This window comes from Acipenser ruthenus, chromosome 9, assembly GCF_902713425.1.
Source record: "Acipenser ruthenus chromosome 9, fAciRut3.2 maternal haplotype, whole genome shotgun sequence".
Lineage (NCBI taxonomy): Eukaryota > Metazoa > Chordata > Actinopteri > Acipenseriformes > Acipenseridae > Acipenser > Acipenser ruthenus.
Window position 1 is genome coordinate 44,012,578 of NC_081197.1, and position 17,191 is coordinate 44,029,768.

Genomic DNA, 17,191 nt, shown 5'->3' on the forward strand with positions numbered 1-17,191 from the left:
GATCAAGTCTATGTGTCAACGCTGCCAGAATTGTGTTAATGCTCAGGGAGGTCATACCCCATACTAAGTTTATAATGTTTTCATTTTGACAGTGTGTCACATTTCATACTGGAAACTTACCATGATTCTTTGATCTGTATTTATGTTCACATTTTCTGTGATTTTGTTTGATATCTATGTTTAAAATATTTGATTAAATCCATTAGACCTGAGTGTTGTGTTTATTTTGTGCATCATTATATATATACAAAATAGCAATGGTCATGTTTTAGGTTGAAAGGATGTGTTCAGAGTGCAGCCAAGCGTGTCTCTACCGACTTCGACTGGTAATCTACAAGGTCAGTGTGCCTAATTCAGAAGTGTTCGTAATTCCGTACAGCCTTTTTTTAAATATACAATTGCCTTATATTGGTCAGCACCTCACTTAGATTAAGCATTGGAGTGCACAAATATATTCTATTGATCAATTAATCACCCAGTCTTAAGTAATCGATTAATCACACCTGTTTGCTAGTGATATGAAACTATTGAAAGACATTTACAAGTAATCACTTTTAGTGACGTAATCTAACATTTTCTTTTGAGCTATACTGCCAGTTTGTGCTTCCTTCAGCCAAATGCCATGTCTAAAATAAAAAAGATAAAGCATACATCAATAGTATATATTACAGTAAATTACAAGTTGCAGCACAACCTAGAATACTGCATTTAACATATCTGTTTTTGTTATACCGGGAGCTTTCAAGTTTCAGACTAACAAAGGTAACTTACTGAGTGCAATTGTATTTAGGTTAGCTGAAGAGAAATTAAATTTATTGAGTGATATTTTGTTTTAGCTAAAGAAAAAGTACAATTAGCTGTTAACTGTCTGATGCCGTTTGAAAGAAATACTTTGAAGAAGAAGAAAAATCTACTTACTTGCTAAGATGATACCATAAACTTGCAGTACTGTCATGAAAGGAAAGCACCGATGAGCAAATGTTGTAGGTGGTAGTCTGTTTCTCTTCATTCTTGAGCTATTGTGAAATATTGCGTATACCATCCAGTTGCCCTTTTGTCAAGTTCTTTAGAATTACCCTCTGCCATTTTTCAAGATTTATTTTTAGTTTTTTTGATACTGCACTGGTAGACAAGATTAATTGATTATTTTTTAAATCGATCAAAGCCAACAAGTATGATTAATTGATTAATATATATATATATATATATATATATATATATATATATATATATATATATATATATATATATGTGTGTGTGTGTGTGTGTGTGTGTGTGTGTGTGTGTGTGTGTGTATGTATGTATGATCGTGACTACTTGACCTAGTAAATGGTTCAGCATACATTTTGTTGTAACTCAGTTAAAAAAATAATAATAATAATATTACCTACATACAGTAGTGGATAGTAGGCCTTCATGTTTCCTCCAGGTTTCCATGTTTTCATTCTAAAGTTATACTACTAGTCTAAGCTTTCAATTCATACAGAGTATTTTCAATTAAGCCAGTATTATATACTATTTTTGCTATTTTTCAACTTTATGTTTTACTTTTATAATATCTAAATGATAATTACTTTTTGAAATCATCTAAAGTATTTTAGTGACAGCAGATTAATTTGTTATTAAAAGTCGCTTGCTCTATTTTTTAAATAAGCAGCTGTAAAATACAGTGGCAGTTCAAAATTTCAAAAACCTACATAAAAAATAGCCAGCATCCAAATACATCTCATCTATAGTTATTTCTCTATAAAGCCCTGGAACTATCAATTGTTTGCTTATCTAAAATGCCAGTAAAACACTAATCCATGTTATTGTACCTTTTTAGTCTTCTTTACCGTATCCCATACATTACTGTAAACATTATGCCTTTCCATTGCTGTTTATGTAAATGGTGCTGTAGCTCTTGAACATAACCTAACCCGAAGCACTATGCTGATTTTCCATGACTGCACACATACCCAGGTGTCTCTGTGGACTTGTGAGGTGGTGTGAGGTGAAGCATAGGTAGTGAGCGGTATGAGGGGGGGAAATAGCTATAATGAGCACATGGAAATTAACATCTGATGAATGGGGGGTGGGGGGGTGAGGGGGTGAGGGTAAAATGTAAATACAAATCTTACTAACAGTTTCCATTACAACAAGTACATGACTCAAACTCGTAAAGGGATTTTTGGTTAGCTATATTACATTTTTATGACGTTTTCAGTCAGGCTGAGAGCTTAAGTGAGCTGTCATTTAATATATTTGCTGCATGGGTGGCTATTGTTATATAGCCATTGCCTGTGTTTTTTCATTATTATTTTATTATTATTTATTTCTTAGCAGACGCCCTTATCCAGGGCGACTTACAATTGTTACAAGATATCAAATGCAAAGATAAGCATGTGACACAGACCTTTTGAAGTGATATAAAGTGGTTAAATAATGCAATACAGGTACTGTCGCTGTCATTGACTGAAGTGGCTAGAAGACGAATCAAGGTAAACCAACTCAAGGTTACCCTTTTACATTACATTATTAAATTTGAATAAGGTCTTTGTGCATGAGACAGCAGATCTATCAGTTTAGTTGCTACTGATAGGATCCAATGGGGGCATCACTTGTATTAAAACAAACTGATTAAACATTCTCTGTATTTTGTGAATGGGGTCAGGACAATATCAGTTTCAATAAAAGTATTCATCATTTGAAAATAAATATATATATATATATATATATATATATATATATATATATATATATATATATATATATATATACATATATATATATATATATATACACATATATATATATATATACACATTATGTTATTACATTTATTTTAAAGCAAATGTGACCTAATCAATGAAAAACTATTTTATATCAAGTTAATTTATGTGGTCAATCGATTAAAAGTCCATATTGATTTATACCCCTTCTCCACTGGCACATCCAACCTGTGAGGGCACGGTACGGGTACGGATGGTTCTCCACTGGCTATTTATCGAGATGAGCTAGAACCAAACCGTGAAACTCCAGCCTCACAAGACATCTGAATCCAGCTGCGAGCTGAGCCGAGCTGGGGGCGGGGTTAAGGATTTTCGTCATTACGTTGCATCAGTCATTACACTCCAGAAAGAAAACAATAAACATGGCAGGCAAATAGTGTGATAAGGAAATGCAGGCTCTAGTTTCTCTGTGGGCAGATAGAAGTGTTCAGGAAGATCTGGAGTCGTGCGTCAAATGAGAAAGTTTATGCCCGAATTTCTGACAATTTGAAGCAAATGGACATAAACCGTGGGTACGGTACACTTAACTCACACTCAAAAACACAAAATTCTACCAAATTTCTCATCCTTGACCTTTATTATATTAATATAAAGGGGAAAAAAGCAAAAATAAAACAATTCTAAACTTATTTACAAAAATAGTCAAACAAAATACTGTACAGCTGTACCATACATACAACTACGGCTCTCCTTGCGCTCGCGCAGCTTCTGTTTTTTAAGCCCCCAAGCAAAAAAACAACTAGAAAAAACAACAACTATCCTTAAACAAGATATCTTTGGCAAATCATATTTTTAAAACCTTATTTTTTCCACTTCAACAGAACCAATTGAAATTTAGTAAGTTGATATAATCAGTAAAATGTGTGGAATATAAAGACATTCCTAAATATATTTACAGAATATAGCGATACAAGATACAGCTGTACTGTTGGTCTATTAATTTATTCAACACCATTTGTTTGTGCATCTTTTGACAAACTGAGTTAATTAATAACAATAATTAATAACAACTGTCTTTTGTTGCGTGTGACGTCAGTAGCACGGCTCGGCTCTGCAGTGGAAAAACAACCCAGGCTCCCCTGAACCTCACCGGTACGTCCCTGGCGTGGCTCGGTTGTACAGTGGAAAAGAGGCATTAGAGGGAAAATGACACCCAAGTAGCCATCCACCCCCACTTTAGTATTGTTTGTTCTCCATATACAAATTATTGTTTCCTGAGAGCTAGTGAGCTGTGTTGATCAGGCTCCTGGCTTTGTTAACGTCACAAAGGTCATAAAGGTGGAATACAGCCTTCGCTATGCCTTTAACTCATCAGGCCTGCTGTCTGATTGCATTAGCTGTTTGAGAATGGTTAACTGCTTTGTATTCAATGCCAGCTTGCTTAAAGATGCCCCATGTCCCACTCTAAACAACACACACAGGAGGAGAGGGCAAGAGTGAAACATACAGCCAAGGCAAAAAGATGGAAAACTGTTGAACTAAACAGAGCTTCCCAAAATCTTGAGAACTAGACTTTTCCAAACATTTCTACTGCACGGCTGTTCTTTTCAGTGTACCGTTGTATACTGTGGATCATCTGAGATGATCCATATATGTATTTTCATCATTGACTTATCATGTAACAATCTTCTTATTTTCTTAGATATGTAAAAACTACTTAAATAATATAAAAAGTCAGAAGAAACCCTAACATACCGACAAGGTCCTACTGTATATAAAACTCCTGGGAAGCTTCTTTAGTATGATAAGTATTCAGAAACAGTAAACAACACTCTGTCTTGTTCTGATAAGTACATAACAAATAAAGAAACATATTGTGTATACCTTTAAAATTAGGACGTATTCTTGCATCATACCCAGATGTTCTGCCCATTAATTTGTCCAGGAAATCTGAGGGAGACATAGTCAATGAGAAGCTTTTGGCTGACGATCTCGAATCATGCTCCTTAGCAACTGCCATCCTGAAAAAATAAATTCATAAAAGTCAGCATTTTCCATGATATTAACACCAATATACAAGCTGTGGTTCTTTTTTTTAATAAATTTGTGAATGCCATAAAACTATGTTTCAATTAATGAACCTTACCAAAGAGCACAAGTGATTCCTGTTATGTACAAAGGTGTTTAAATGTACTTCCTTTGGCTGTCACCAGATGACAGCATCAAGTGGAAAGAAGAGTTTGCAAGAGTTTTCAGGACCTAATTGCGTGACAAGTCAGCTAACATACATGTATTTCCTTGACATGCTTCTGGAAACCAAAAAGCCTATAGTTTTCAAATATGATCAATACAACTCAAGAGTGAGTTTGACCAAAATGGTCATAAAGTGATTTGTATTTATGGTTTGCTGGAACAAGAAAAAGAAAAAAAAGATTGATTAGTATATTGTATTTGGTAATCTTTTTTATAATCTTATGAAAGCAGACCCATGCATTTTAACTATATAAAGGTCAGTATACATATGTACATTATTATTATTATTATTATTATTATTATTATTATTATTATTATTATTATTATTATTATTATTATTATTATTATTATTACAGCAACTACTGGTGTATTGTTATATTAGCACAGTTAACTTATAACATATATTATGTTATACACAGTTACCTACAGCATTTAATAAACACCTGTATAAATTACATGTAGGACTGCTTTCATTGTATGCATACGCCACCAAATGCCTATGCAAGTCGATATAGCTCAGGTGTGACAAATAAATACAATATAAAAAATACGATTACTGAGAAGAACATGTTTACAATTCAATTCTAGTAAAACGTTAACTACACACGTGACAGTAACAATAAAGTACTGCGTGGCAAAATGCCAATTATGTAGATTGACCACACACAAAAAAAAACAAACATCATTGACCATCATTGTGAAGCATATTAGATTTCAATAATTTCAACGTAATTTCTTCTGTATTAAAAAGGGGAAACATACACTTTTTGTTTCTAAAAGCCTATTTACTATTTCCACCTGCCTATGTCTATTCTTGTTCTATAATCACATCCATCATCTCCCTTGTAAATGCAATAACATATGGTACAATACTGTGTGGAGTCATACTAGCTGCTCCAGCTTTTCAGAGAATGACTAGACTAGTGTTTGGGGTTTTCTTTTCAGCTCAATAAACATACATCACTCGCGGATAGCATTAATACCAACTCTGCATTTTTACAAATGCCATATCATGTCGTTGAAGGAATTTTAAGCTGGACAACCCTAAATAAACCATTTCTGAACCATCGCCCAAAAGGAAAACCATTGTGCCAGCAGCAAAAAGCTTTACACCTCACCAGTGCTCAGATAATGTTTTGTTCTGTCACTTTTACATTTTATTAAAAAAAAATCCTCATGGTATTAAACAGAAGGTTTGTCTTCTTGCAAAAAAGGGGTTTAAATAGCAAATGTTACCTGTTTAGAAATGTTATTTCCTACCGCCTTACTTATCTTGGTATTTAAAATACATATACTCTGTAACTCGTTCCTTGTGTATTTGTAAGTTTCTCAAAACCCATAAATCAATGAAAATAGAAAAAAAACGTAATAGCTTAGGGGGTGAGTACCAGGTTCTGCGATTTGAAGCAATCTCCACAGGTGTGCATGACCAGTATCATGAAGCAATACACAACAAACAAATGGAGAGGAGCCTTCATCATTCATAAGACAAAACAAAACAAATTCACTTTATAACAAAAAACGCGATTAAAATCAACATACCTGAAGTTGTTTGACTCTAAGAAGCATGCAAACAAGGTTGTCAGGATTTGAACAAGCGGTGGATGCATTCCTCTTGATTTCGGTGGTTATTAACGCACTTCTTTGAATTATTCCATGGGAGAATGTTGGTCAATCGTTAGATCCACGAGTCAACATTGCTTTCCTTACAACCAAGAAACTGTAGGCTGTTTTTGTGAGAAGTGGAGAAGGAGCAAAAAAGAATGCCATTCCTCAGGATCATAGTTTAGTGGAAGACTGATACCCACGTTACAGTATAACGTACATATTTATTTATATATTTTCAAAATAGCGTTGTTTTCCCCAAAAGCAACATCTAATACAAGGTGTATATAACGTTTCCACACATTTTTTTTTTTTTTTTTTTTTTTTTTATAAGTGATTAGCCATCGGCTTTCTTCCACTTAAGTGACATTTTTAATTGTTAGGTCCCTTACAAATGCGCTGTGTAAAGCAATAGAATATTTGTTTCGAAAGATGAACAGCTACTGTTGGAATGAGGGACGTGCTCTCTCAGCTTTGCTGATTAAATTCAGAACTTGGACAGCGCTTGCTCGTTCGCACTGCGCACGCGCATTGGCAGCTGAGGACGTGCCAAGATTTTCAATGTGACAAAATTAAAATTGACACAGACACTTAACCCCCGACAAAGCCTCTTCGTAATGTATTTATATAGTTATACCAATTATTTTAATTCCCAGTTTAAAGCCGTATAGTAGCCAACCAAGATAACGATGTAAATGTACAAACGTTTTATTGTGTGTGTGTGTGTGTGTGTGTGTGTGTGTGCGTGTGCGTGTGTGTAAAAAGCTCAATAAAATAGCACAAAAGAAAAAAAATATATCATAAATTAAAACCCCCTTTCGCAGGCAAGCTTTGTCCGTCTAAGACTCCCGTCTATCCTGACTGTCACTTAGTATACGTTTGATAAAAGAAAGCTATTTTTTATTTCAAATTTACCATATATTGTAGATGTCTAAACCGAACTGGGGATATATCCTATTAAAGCAGACGCACAACGACTTTGTTGCGGTATATTTCATTTTAATAAGACCAACACCAGACAGGGTAAGCAGTCGGTCCTCTAAAACAGTGCTTCGCTGCTCTTTCTAGAGAATGCATCGGCATTTCTAATGATACGATTTAGTTTGATACAATGCCTTGTACTACTTCAGGTTTAGTCCCTGCTGTTGAGCATGAGATAAATTTACAATTGTTTATTCAGTGCACCCTGAACAGATGGACTACACTACATTTAGTAAAAGTAATAATTTAAATATGAACAAAACAAATAGAAGTCAATATACTTTTCAAAATACTTTTCAATGATTCAGTTGCACATCACTATATATTCAAGCTAATATTAGCTTAGCACAGCATACTGCATTAATTTGGTATTAAAATGTATTACAGTAGTTTTTGTTTTATTTAAACTGAAACCTAAACATGTCCAATTAGATACAATAATACCATTTTGATATTAGCCTATATTGACAGAAACATTTCTTCTAGTATTATAAAGCATGTGAAGGTTTATGTTCAGAAATGTGAAGTTACTGGGAGTGTACATAAACACAGACATACAGTGGTCCATGTCAATGGGGTGGCCACTTGTAGAAGACATACAGTATGAGAGATGATCTATTGCTTTAAAATTACTTTTGGCTTTTCTCTACTCCACCATGCAAATGGTATGAAGAACAGAGACTTTAGGCAATCTCCATAGCCATGGATCACAGTCCATTTAAGTACGTTTGGGATGAACTTGAACAACCTAACAATCCTTCCGTGCCAATTGAGCAAAATATTAATGACTGGGTGGATTAACATATCTCAAGAAACCTCCTAGAACCTTGTGGAGGCTGTGTCACGTTGTGACAGTGCTGTAACCTGTGGAAAGTGATACACAATTCAAGGTTGGGAACTAGCAGGATGGTTCCAAAATTAAACAAAATGAATGCTATATTTGATAACCAAGGGTCAGTGGAGTGTTAAATATAGTGCATGACCCATTGTTAGTATTGGAACACAGATTCCAGAGATAAAAATAGCTATTGGCGTTCACATTCACATTTCAGGAGAACTGACACAAATAACATTTTATAATATTTATTTGACCAGTTATGTTCTATACAGTGAGGGGAAGATCTTATAAACAAAGAAAATAATTTTAAAAAATCCAGTTCCTTTCCTGGTTGCCCTGGAAACGAGCATACTAACCACATCATTGAACATGCCTAATAGGAGCGCCCTAAAGCACAGGGCTTGAAATAACTATGTGTCTGACAGACCAAGACTAGCTAAATTAAGCAGGACTGCCGCTTGACTTAATGTGGTTGTCTGGTAAATAAACTTGTTTGGTTTAAACAGAAAGAAACCTACCAGCTGACACTTCCTGAGAAACAGTGCTAATATCAAAATATTGTTGTGTATCAAGTCCTCTTTCTTTTTTTTTTTTTTTTACTAAACAGAGATGCATCTAGAAAATTATAAGTAAATAAGTTCTGTCTCAATGTATTTATTCATTAAAAATAAATCAATCAATTGTATACTGTACAAAACTTATGTAAAAGATCATTTTTTAATTTAAATATTAAATCATAACACAATGAAGTCTGTCAATAGAAAAAATACAGACCTTCTATGAATAACTTGCAGTTGTATGAAACACCTTAAATGTATGTTGGGCAGTGTATGCTTTTTGATTTTTTTTTCTTTTAAAAAAAGGGATTAACATGTCTTCCTGCAAAGACAGATAGCCACCAGGGATGTACATTTCGTCACAGTTCATGGTATTTTACTTTTGGTTGAGAAAAAGGATCCTCTTATTTTAGCACACATTTCCTTTCCAGTTGGCGAGAGAGTATAGAAGGCAATGGAGGGGCAACAAGCACTGAGTATTTCTATATCAGTGTATAGCATGGGCGATCATTTATATGCCAAACGGTACAGAAAAACCGCACTACACAATTCAATGGAAATGTTATTTGTGTTTTCTTTACTGTATTTACCCTGTATACAAATATGTACACAATTCATCCAAATACATACAATAATAATAATAATATGTCTAAAATCTGTTTGCAGAGCAGTGTGAGATCTTCAAAAAAAGTCATGGAATCTCAATGTTACACAAATGCACAGGATGGAGTAAGCATGAGCTCACTCATGTTTATTTATATATATATATATATATATATATATATATGGTCAAAATGTTTAGTAAAAAAATGCATGGAAAGTGCAAAGCACTCTTTTTTTTTTTTTCAGTGGCCAAATTAGACAGACAGGCAGACTGCACTTGAGTTTGCTCAACACAATGTGAAATCTTCTTGTAAACCCAGTTCAAAAAAGATGCACGTCAATGACATCAGTCGTCATGCAAAAAGAAATTGGATCATTGACAAAAACATTTAAATATACTCGCCCGTATTTTAATATTAAATGAGTCATTTGAATTTTGAGGGAGAATTTATCCTTCTAAAAGAAAACTACATGTAAACCCAAATTGCTAAAAAGGTACTGACAAAATATCATGGGAAAAAAGGCGAGACATATTTTTTATTTTTGCATACAAATCAAGCCAATGTTCCCCAATGTGTGCATAGAGGTAAGTCAAAAGTGGTGCATTTTTTTAATATTATGCCAGATATTGTATGGAATGCCCATACCTAATGATATTACTGAATTTACATGCACTAAGAACTTAGCCTGCATTCATAATAATAATAATAATAATAATAATAATAATAATAATAATAATAATAATAATAATTAAGTTTAAGGTCAAACTAATGACTGTTGTACATTAATTATTCATCTTGCAAATGTAGTGAGCTTACACAAAGCAAGCGAGCATCTTAACCCCTATACAAAACAGCCAGGTTATTTTTAACAAGCAGTTACAGGTATTTAAAACTTGTCCCACTTACAGAATATAAAACATGATTAAAATGACTTACTCAGTGTGCACCACTGTATAACACTATAGAACACAATACTTTGACATATTAGTCTTTTTTATTCTTCATAGTGTGTAACAAAGCAACTTTAAGCTTGTCACATTTAATAGTCATCTTCAGTAAAGTAAAGGGATAACTGAGCTTATTCCCATTGTTTGGAAAGTGACACACAGTGATGGGCCAAATGGCCTTCTCTCGTTCTGAAAGTTTGATAAGATCGTAATTCTGCCTAAAAATATTCTGTTTTAAAATGATGTTCAAATTACCAAAATGGAAAAACTAAGAATGTGGCAATAGACAAGATCATTTCTGCAAATATAGCCTCCATTAAAGGTAACAACTTCCACAGTAAATATTACATTTTTGATTGTTACTATAGGGTCTGTTTTCTTTTCTGTAAGTTTTCAGTTCCACCTTGCTTGTGTGACCTCAGCTTGGGTAACTCACTTCACTTCCTTTCTCAAACATAACAACTGCATGCCTGCAGGAGCTCACTGGAAGCAAAATATTGCTTCAGATATACTGTACTGGTATGTGTAATTGGGGTGTAAGGTTGGTGCCCTTTATGATAAGGTGAATGATTAACAGAAAGCTTGGTGGTCCAGTGGTTAAAGAAAGGGGCTTGTGTACCAGGAGGTTCCAGGTTTAATCCCAGCTCAGTCACCAACTCACTGTGTGTGATCCTGAACAAGTCACTTGGCCTCCTTTTGCTCCGTCCTTCAGATGAGATGTAAAACCAAGGTCCTATTGTAAATGACTGTGCAGCAGGTTGTGATGCATAGTTCACTCCCAAGTCTCTGTAAGTCACTTTGGATAAAAACGTCTGCTGAATAATAATAACAGCTATATTGCAGGAATCTTTATTATTATTATTATTATTTATTTCTTAGCAGACGCCCTTATCCAGGGCGACTTACAGTTGTTACAAGTTATCACATTATACATTATTTCACATTATACAGATATCACATTATTTATTTATTTATTTTTTTTACATACAATTACCCATTTATACAGTTGGGTGTTTTTTTACTGGAGTACTCTAGGTAAAGTACCTTGCTCAAGGGTACAACAGCCGTGTCCCCCACTGGGGATTGAACCCACAACCTTCTGGTCAAGGGGCCTGAGCCCTAACCATTACTCCACACTGCTGCCCACAGTGATCTTCTAGTCAGTGATCCAATTTGTTCTTGCACGACTACTGATATCATCAACGTGCACTTTTCTTAAACTGGGTTTACAAGAAGATTTCACATTGTGTTGAACAACCGCAAGTGCAGTCTGCCTGTCTGCCTAATTTGGCCACCAAAAAAAAGGGAGTAAAAAAAAAAATCTACAGAGATGGTGTACACAATTGGAACAAATAAGAGAAATACAGCAGGGACAAATCAAAGCAACAAGGACAAATCAAAACAATTGGGAAGAGTCCAAATAGCATGATCAATAGGAATGGGAAGTCAGGAAGTCAGAGAAATACTGATGTCAGAGCAATTGGGGCAGAGCAGTAATCCCATCAGAACCTGGTCCTTATAGGAATACTTTGTGCCTTCTACTCTCACTTAATATTTGATTTATTAGTTGTTTAATGTCTGATTGACAGTACGTCTCTATTGTTGTTTCTGTTTGGATCATTACTTACCAGATGTGAAATTACCACTAGGGGTGTGCTACTATAATTTCAACATATAATTACAGAGAACACACACAAACATGCAAGAAAATGAATGACCACATCAATAAAAAGCAAGTTTACCAGGGACTAGCAAGGGGGCTGCAATTGCACCTCCGGCAATGTGAGAAACGCTGTCATTAAACTCTATCACAGCATTTTCCAAGGTCCAGTGAAAAAATCTGAAAACACACAACCAATAATTGACTTGTGTAAATGTTGTTTTGAGAAATTTGGAAACATATTTTATAAGAATTTGCTGAAAAAATATGTGTTCCTTCTGAAGTCAAGTAGGTTGAACTAAGACCACTAAAGTGAGCCATCCCCCAGTTAGTAACCTTGGACCATGTAGTAAAACTATTCAGACATTGACAATCCTCTATTTAAATTGATATCTTCAGAGCTTGAGTGTCTAAAGTCAGGATTGCATGGCTGGTTAGGAAATTGGATTTTGTTTTTTGTTTTTAAATAAAATACACTTCAATTTTCTAAAGTAAAACTTTGAAAGGAGATTTCAAGATGCATGTAATCAGAAATCAGAAATTACTCAAGTTATACCAAATAAACTCAAAATGATGCATCAGGCCTTTTTATTATTGTTATTTTATGGATCCACCGATAAATACACAGCAAATAATAATAAAAAAAAATCCCTTTGACATCTTTTTCCTGCCACATGTCCCAGAGGTTGATGCTTTTTTTCTGATACCAAATACGGCATATCGTTTTATACATCGGTTGTCCCACCTACTGGGGGAACAAGTGTTTAATAACACAATATACCACTGAAATATTGAAATAAATCTTCAGAAAGATTACACCAATCACAAAGTAAATCTCACTACCCACAAGGTTTGACACATTTTCCACCAAACGTTCCAAAATGGCGGCCATCACTTATACTTGTGGGTGGCGGACGAAGGCTTAAATTTTTGGAAGATAAAATAATTTTAAAAATTAATCTAAATTAGACAATCGGACATTGTCTCTGAATGTTTAGAGGACACTGGTGATGTTACCATGGGTGTAAGTGCTGGTGCCTCCGAGGACGGAAATCAAAAGATACATGCGAATTTGGAAATGACAATGCCAAGTATTCAATGAATTAGGATGCAGTTGTTTGTAAGTGTTAAGATAATAATCGAAATATGGATTATGATCTCCCATACAGACTTTCCTACTATATCTTGACAAAAAACATAGAATTCTGCAATGGGTACTTTCTGTACAGTTGCCAGCAATGTTGTACAGCTTGCATATCATCTCTACTCTTTAATCCAGTTGCCTCTGCTTTATCTGACAATGATCAAAAAGACAGTTGGAAAATGTAGGAGGAAATGCCTCAAAGCTAGCTGCTGCCAGACATGATGAGGGACCAAAGCTGTGTCCTTTTCTTGTCAGTTTCAAGACAATTAAGGAAGGAAACACCCTCAGTGACCTTGTTTAAAATCTCTGGGTGCTGAAGCTACAGTAAGCTGCTATGTCGATTCATCAAGTACACAAAGCCAATTGTGTGGCAGGGCCCTTTGCAACTCTTCAGTGAATCCACAACCGGTCCCCCACACACATTAACTAATAGTGGCAGTGTCTGTACCTTTACCCATGCATACAACCTGTGCCTGAATCAAAGAAGGGAATGAGGTCACTGATGCTGAAACTATTTTTTCAGTGGGGGTGCTGAAAGCCATTGAACAAAACTGTAACCCCTGTACATGCGGTCAAAGGGAAGAGCACAGATACAGCCCTTGTTACAATGTTTACAACATGCTTACCATAAAATGCTTAAAGCAAACAAATCGAAACGTAGCGTATAGTGTTATGATCCACTTAAATACTGCAATTTAGAAATGTTTACTTGTAAAAACAGGTTGAACAGTTGTGTTTTATTTGCAGTAGTCATTGACAAGGACAGTCAGAAGGCTCTAAAGGTTGGCTTGCTCTCCAGTGTCATGCTGATTATTACTGCCACAATATTATAAAACATACTTTTAGGATTGATATTTTAATAATTCAAATGTGTGTTTATAAGTCTCTTTCTATTATTACAGTAACGTTACCATAACATAAAAAATGAATGACTGAATAAATAGCCAAAATGTCGGAATGACAGTTTGGAATGACTAGACTTCAAGTTAGGAACAAGGCAGGAGATGACAAACGAACACTTGTTCTAACCTCAGCTCACAACCACATCAATCTTGGTATTTAATTTACTGTATACAGTTACCCTTGTGGTAGGCATTTTATGAAAACAACATTTTATGATAATTAAATACAAAAATAAAACATGTATACAAACAATAGGCCATTGAGATCACTCATCCCAGATGACACTCCTGCATGGGACACTGGACAGACGGTGTCTTAGCAACCTGAGCAACTATCTGTGAAAGTTAGCTCGGGGGAACTCGAGTGAGAATATTTGGTACATCAACTGACTTATTGTGGTGTACTGTGCTACTTACTACCTGACCAGCAAGAATGAAGACACTATTTCCAGGACTGCTGACACAACTTGGTTTAATTTATTATTTTATCGGTTACTATACAGCTCAAACACTCAAATAGTGGCTACTACATCCGACGCTCACTGCCCTGAACTGAAAGGTAATACGCAGTAATGTTTTCACCTATAAATTAATAATTTTTGTATTTTCCTCACTTTATTGTTCTTAAAATGACCCATTAAAGCTTAACGACAAATTTTGGCTGAATTATCTTTTTTTTTTTTTTTGAGTGTGTGAGTCAAGTGTACTGTACCCCTTTTATCAAATTTGATTGCATAGTAATTCGATTTAGAACACATTGTGAATCTATTTCAGATGCCAACTAATGTTTTTATTTTATTGCATTTATAAATTAGAATTCATAAATGGAATGCAATAAAAAATAACTTCCTGAGAGCGGTTGGTGATAAAGTACAAAAGCATTCTGTATAAATTTAATATAAGTTAATACATCTTGTGTAGGGTGTCTTATTGTATTAAGACATGCTATCTCGTGAAGTTTTTGTTGTAATAAGATACTCATGTTTTATTAATATTAGAAATCATTAACAGTGATTGCTTGATATAATAGAATAATGAATCTGTTTTCATTTTAGGCAATCTATTGTTTTGAATGCAGGCAACCCAACTCAATTTCAAATCAGCTAGGTTAATGAAGGTCCCTGGAGTCATAACATAGTAGTCGTCATAGGGTATAATGAAACTAAAAGCCTCAATTTGTACCTCCTTGGTCCAAAGGATTTAACACAAAAGGTCTAAGATGCAACGACATTGATGTATTACTCCAATCGTGGTACTGAGGAGTTCTCCTGTACTTAAAAGGCTGCTTTGAAGATGTTTTAGACGTTTACCTCAAGAATGCTCTTCTGTTTAAAAAATATTTATGTAACAGGGGTGTTCTGTAACTGTGTGAGTATCCGCTAAGAGATGAGAGAGTCACACAAAGGGTTTGACGTTGAAATGCCGCACAGGCGTCTAGGTTTTATTAATCAAACAGGCAGTGGTTGGTGGTCACCACTAGGGTGCAAGCAATAGTAGTCCAAGTGTGGAAGGACATCAAATGTCCAAACAAAACACAGTTCAAAAACAGCCAAGAAATAAAAGGTGGTCAAGCTCAGGCCGTGTGCTACTGCCACTACGCAGGGAGTAGTGGTGGGATTCAAATTCCCCTAAATGAATCCCTACATAAACATAGCAGTTATCACAGTATACACGATGATAACCTGCAGCTCACCCTGGTTGGACACACAGTTGTGCGGGACCTCCATCCACCAGAACTCAGGAGCCGTGCAGCCGTGTGCTTGTAAACAAAGCACAAAGCTAATGGAGAACAAAGGACTGCCGATCCAGACCCTTTTTAAAGGCACGTGGCCAGGGTTAATTGATCATTAATTAATCAATTCACACCTGGCCACCTGTTGCACATTAAGTTTCAATTAGGCAGGGAGGGAAGTCTAACCTCCCAGCCTTGCCATAGCTAGGACACACTTTGTACAAAAACTTTCAATTATACAATTTTTTAATTACAAACCCACCAAACCATATTTATAATGAAACAAAACCATATTATTTACAGGGGCAGGCCTCACCTCTGCCACAATATATTACAGTCAAGAAATAATGTAATGTCTGTACAGTGGTAAGAAGAGTTTAAAACTATTGTTCTTGGGTATAATGTAATCCTTGCATGTACTCTGTGTGTAAACGATATCACTTATCCAACCCAAGTGCAAAGGCAAAGCTTCAGAAAGGAATACAATTTAAAAAAGTTGTTTGCATTGATTCTGCTGATTTTCGACTTTTTTTTATTTCCAGCGAGACCTAAAACAGTAAGTATAACTTGATAAATATATAAAACACACATTAGAAATGATCTTTCTGGCAATGTAATTTATGAGAGTGTGTAAGGATTTGACAGCACTGTTTTTAATATTGACAATTTCATAAATTCCCCAGTTGCTACATATTTCTTATTTCCTTTTTTTCTCTCTTAGGTTTGTCCATACTTGGACACAGCTGCAGCAGAACCCTTAATCCATGCTTTTGTTTCATCAAGTTTGGATTACTTCAATGCTCTTTTTGCCGGGCTTCCAAAAACTACTATCGCCAAGCTTCAATTGATTCAAAACTCTGTGGCTAGAATCTTGACACGTGCTAGGATGTGACATCACATAACCCCCATTCTGTTAGGCCTCCATTGGCTCCCTGTAACTCAAAGAATAGAGTACAAGGTAATTCTGTTTACTTATAAGTAGTGTTCCACATTTTCTGCAAATTCTAGTTTATTTTATATTTATTAAAATAGGGATAAAATCGGTAAAAAATGTTTAATTGAAACATCGGTAAACATCGCGGAAAACAAATCTCAGTATACACGCTTTGCATGTGGAATATGATGCGTAGCAGTTCTGGTTTCTGATTAATAATGACCCTGGCATATATGATGAAGCAGAATCTGTGCAAGTCGAAGCCACATTTTCCCAAGTTAGTTGGTACTTTGCGAATGTTTGGGCAATTGCTGTGCTGACG

General features: G+C 35.1%; 1 protein-coding gene across 12 annotated transcripts in view; it reads right to left on the minus strand.

Annotated features, from left to right (window-relative positions):
- LOC117405253 (glycine receptor subunit alpha-2) overlaps positions 1–15,981 on the minus strand; it is a 43,252-nt gene extending 27,271 nt beyond the window's left edge. Inside the window, exons 1-3 of one of the 12 annotated variants that reach the window (XM_059030043.1) lie at positions 6,507–7,326; positions 4,858–5,118; positions 4,596–4,732 (exon numbers count right to left, since the gene is read on the minus strand). In XM_059030043.1, coding sequence (XP_058886026.1) covers positions 4,596–4,625 — 30 coding nt within the window. In that variant the 5' untranslated portion in view covers positions 4,626–4,732; positions 4,858–5,118; positions 6,507–7,326. Of the gene's footprint in view, positions 1–4,595; positions 4,733–4,857; positions 5,119–6,506; positions 7,329–15,896 lie in introns of those variants that run through there. The other 11 variants (XM_059030040.1, XM_059030041.1, XM_059030039.1 and 8 more) reach the window with 11 other exon arrangements.
- Positions 15,982–17,191: the final 1,210 nt, after the last annotated feature.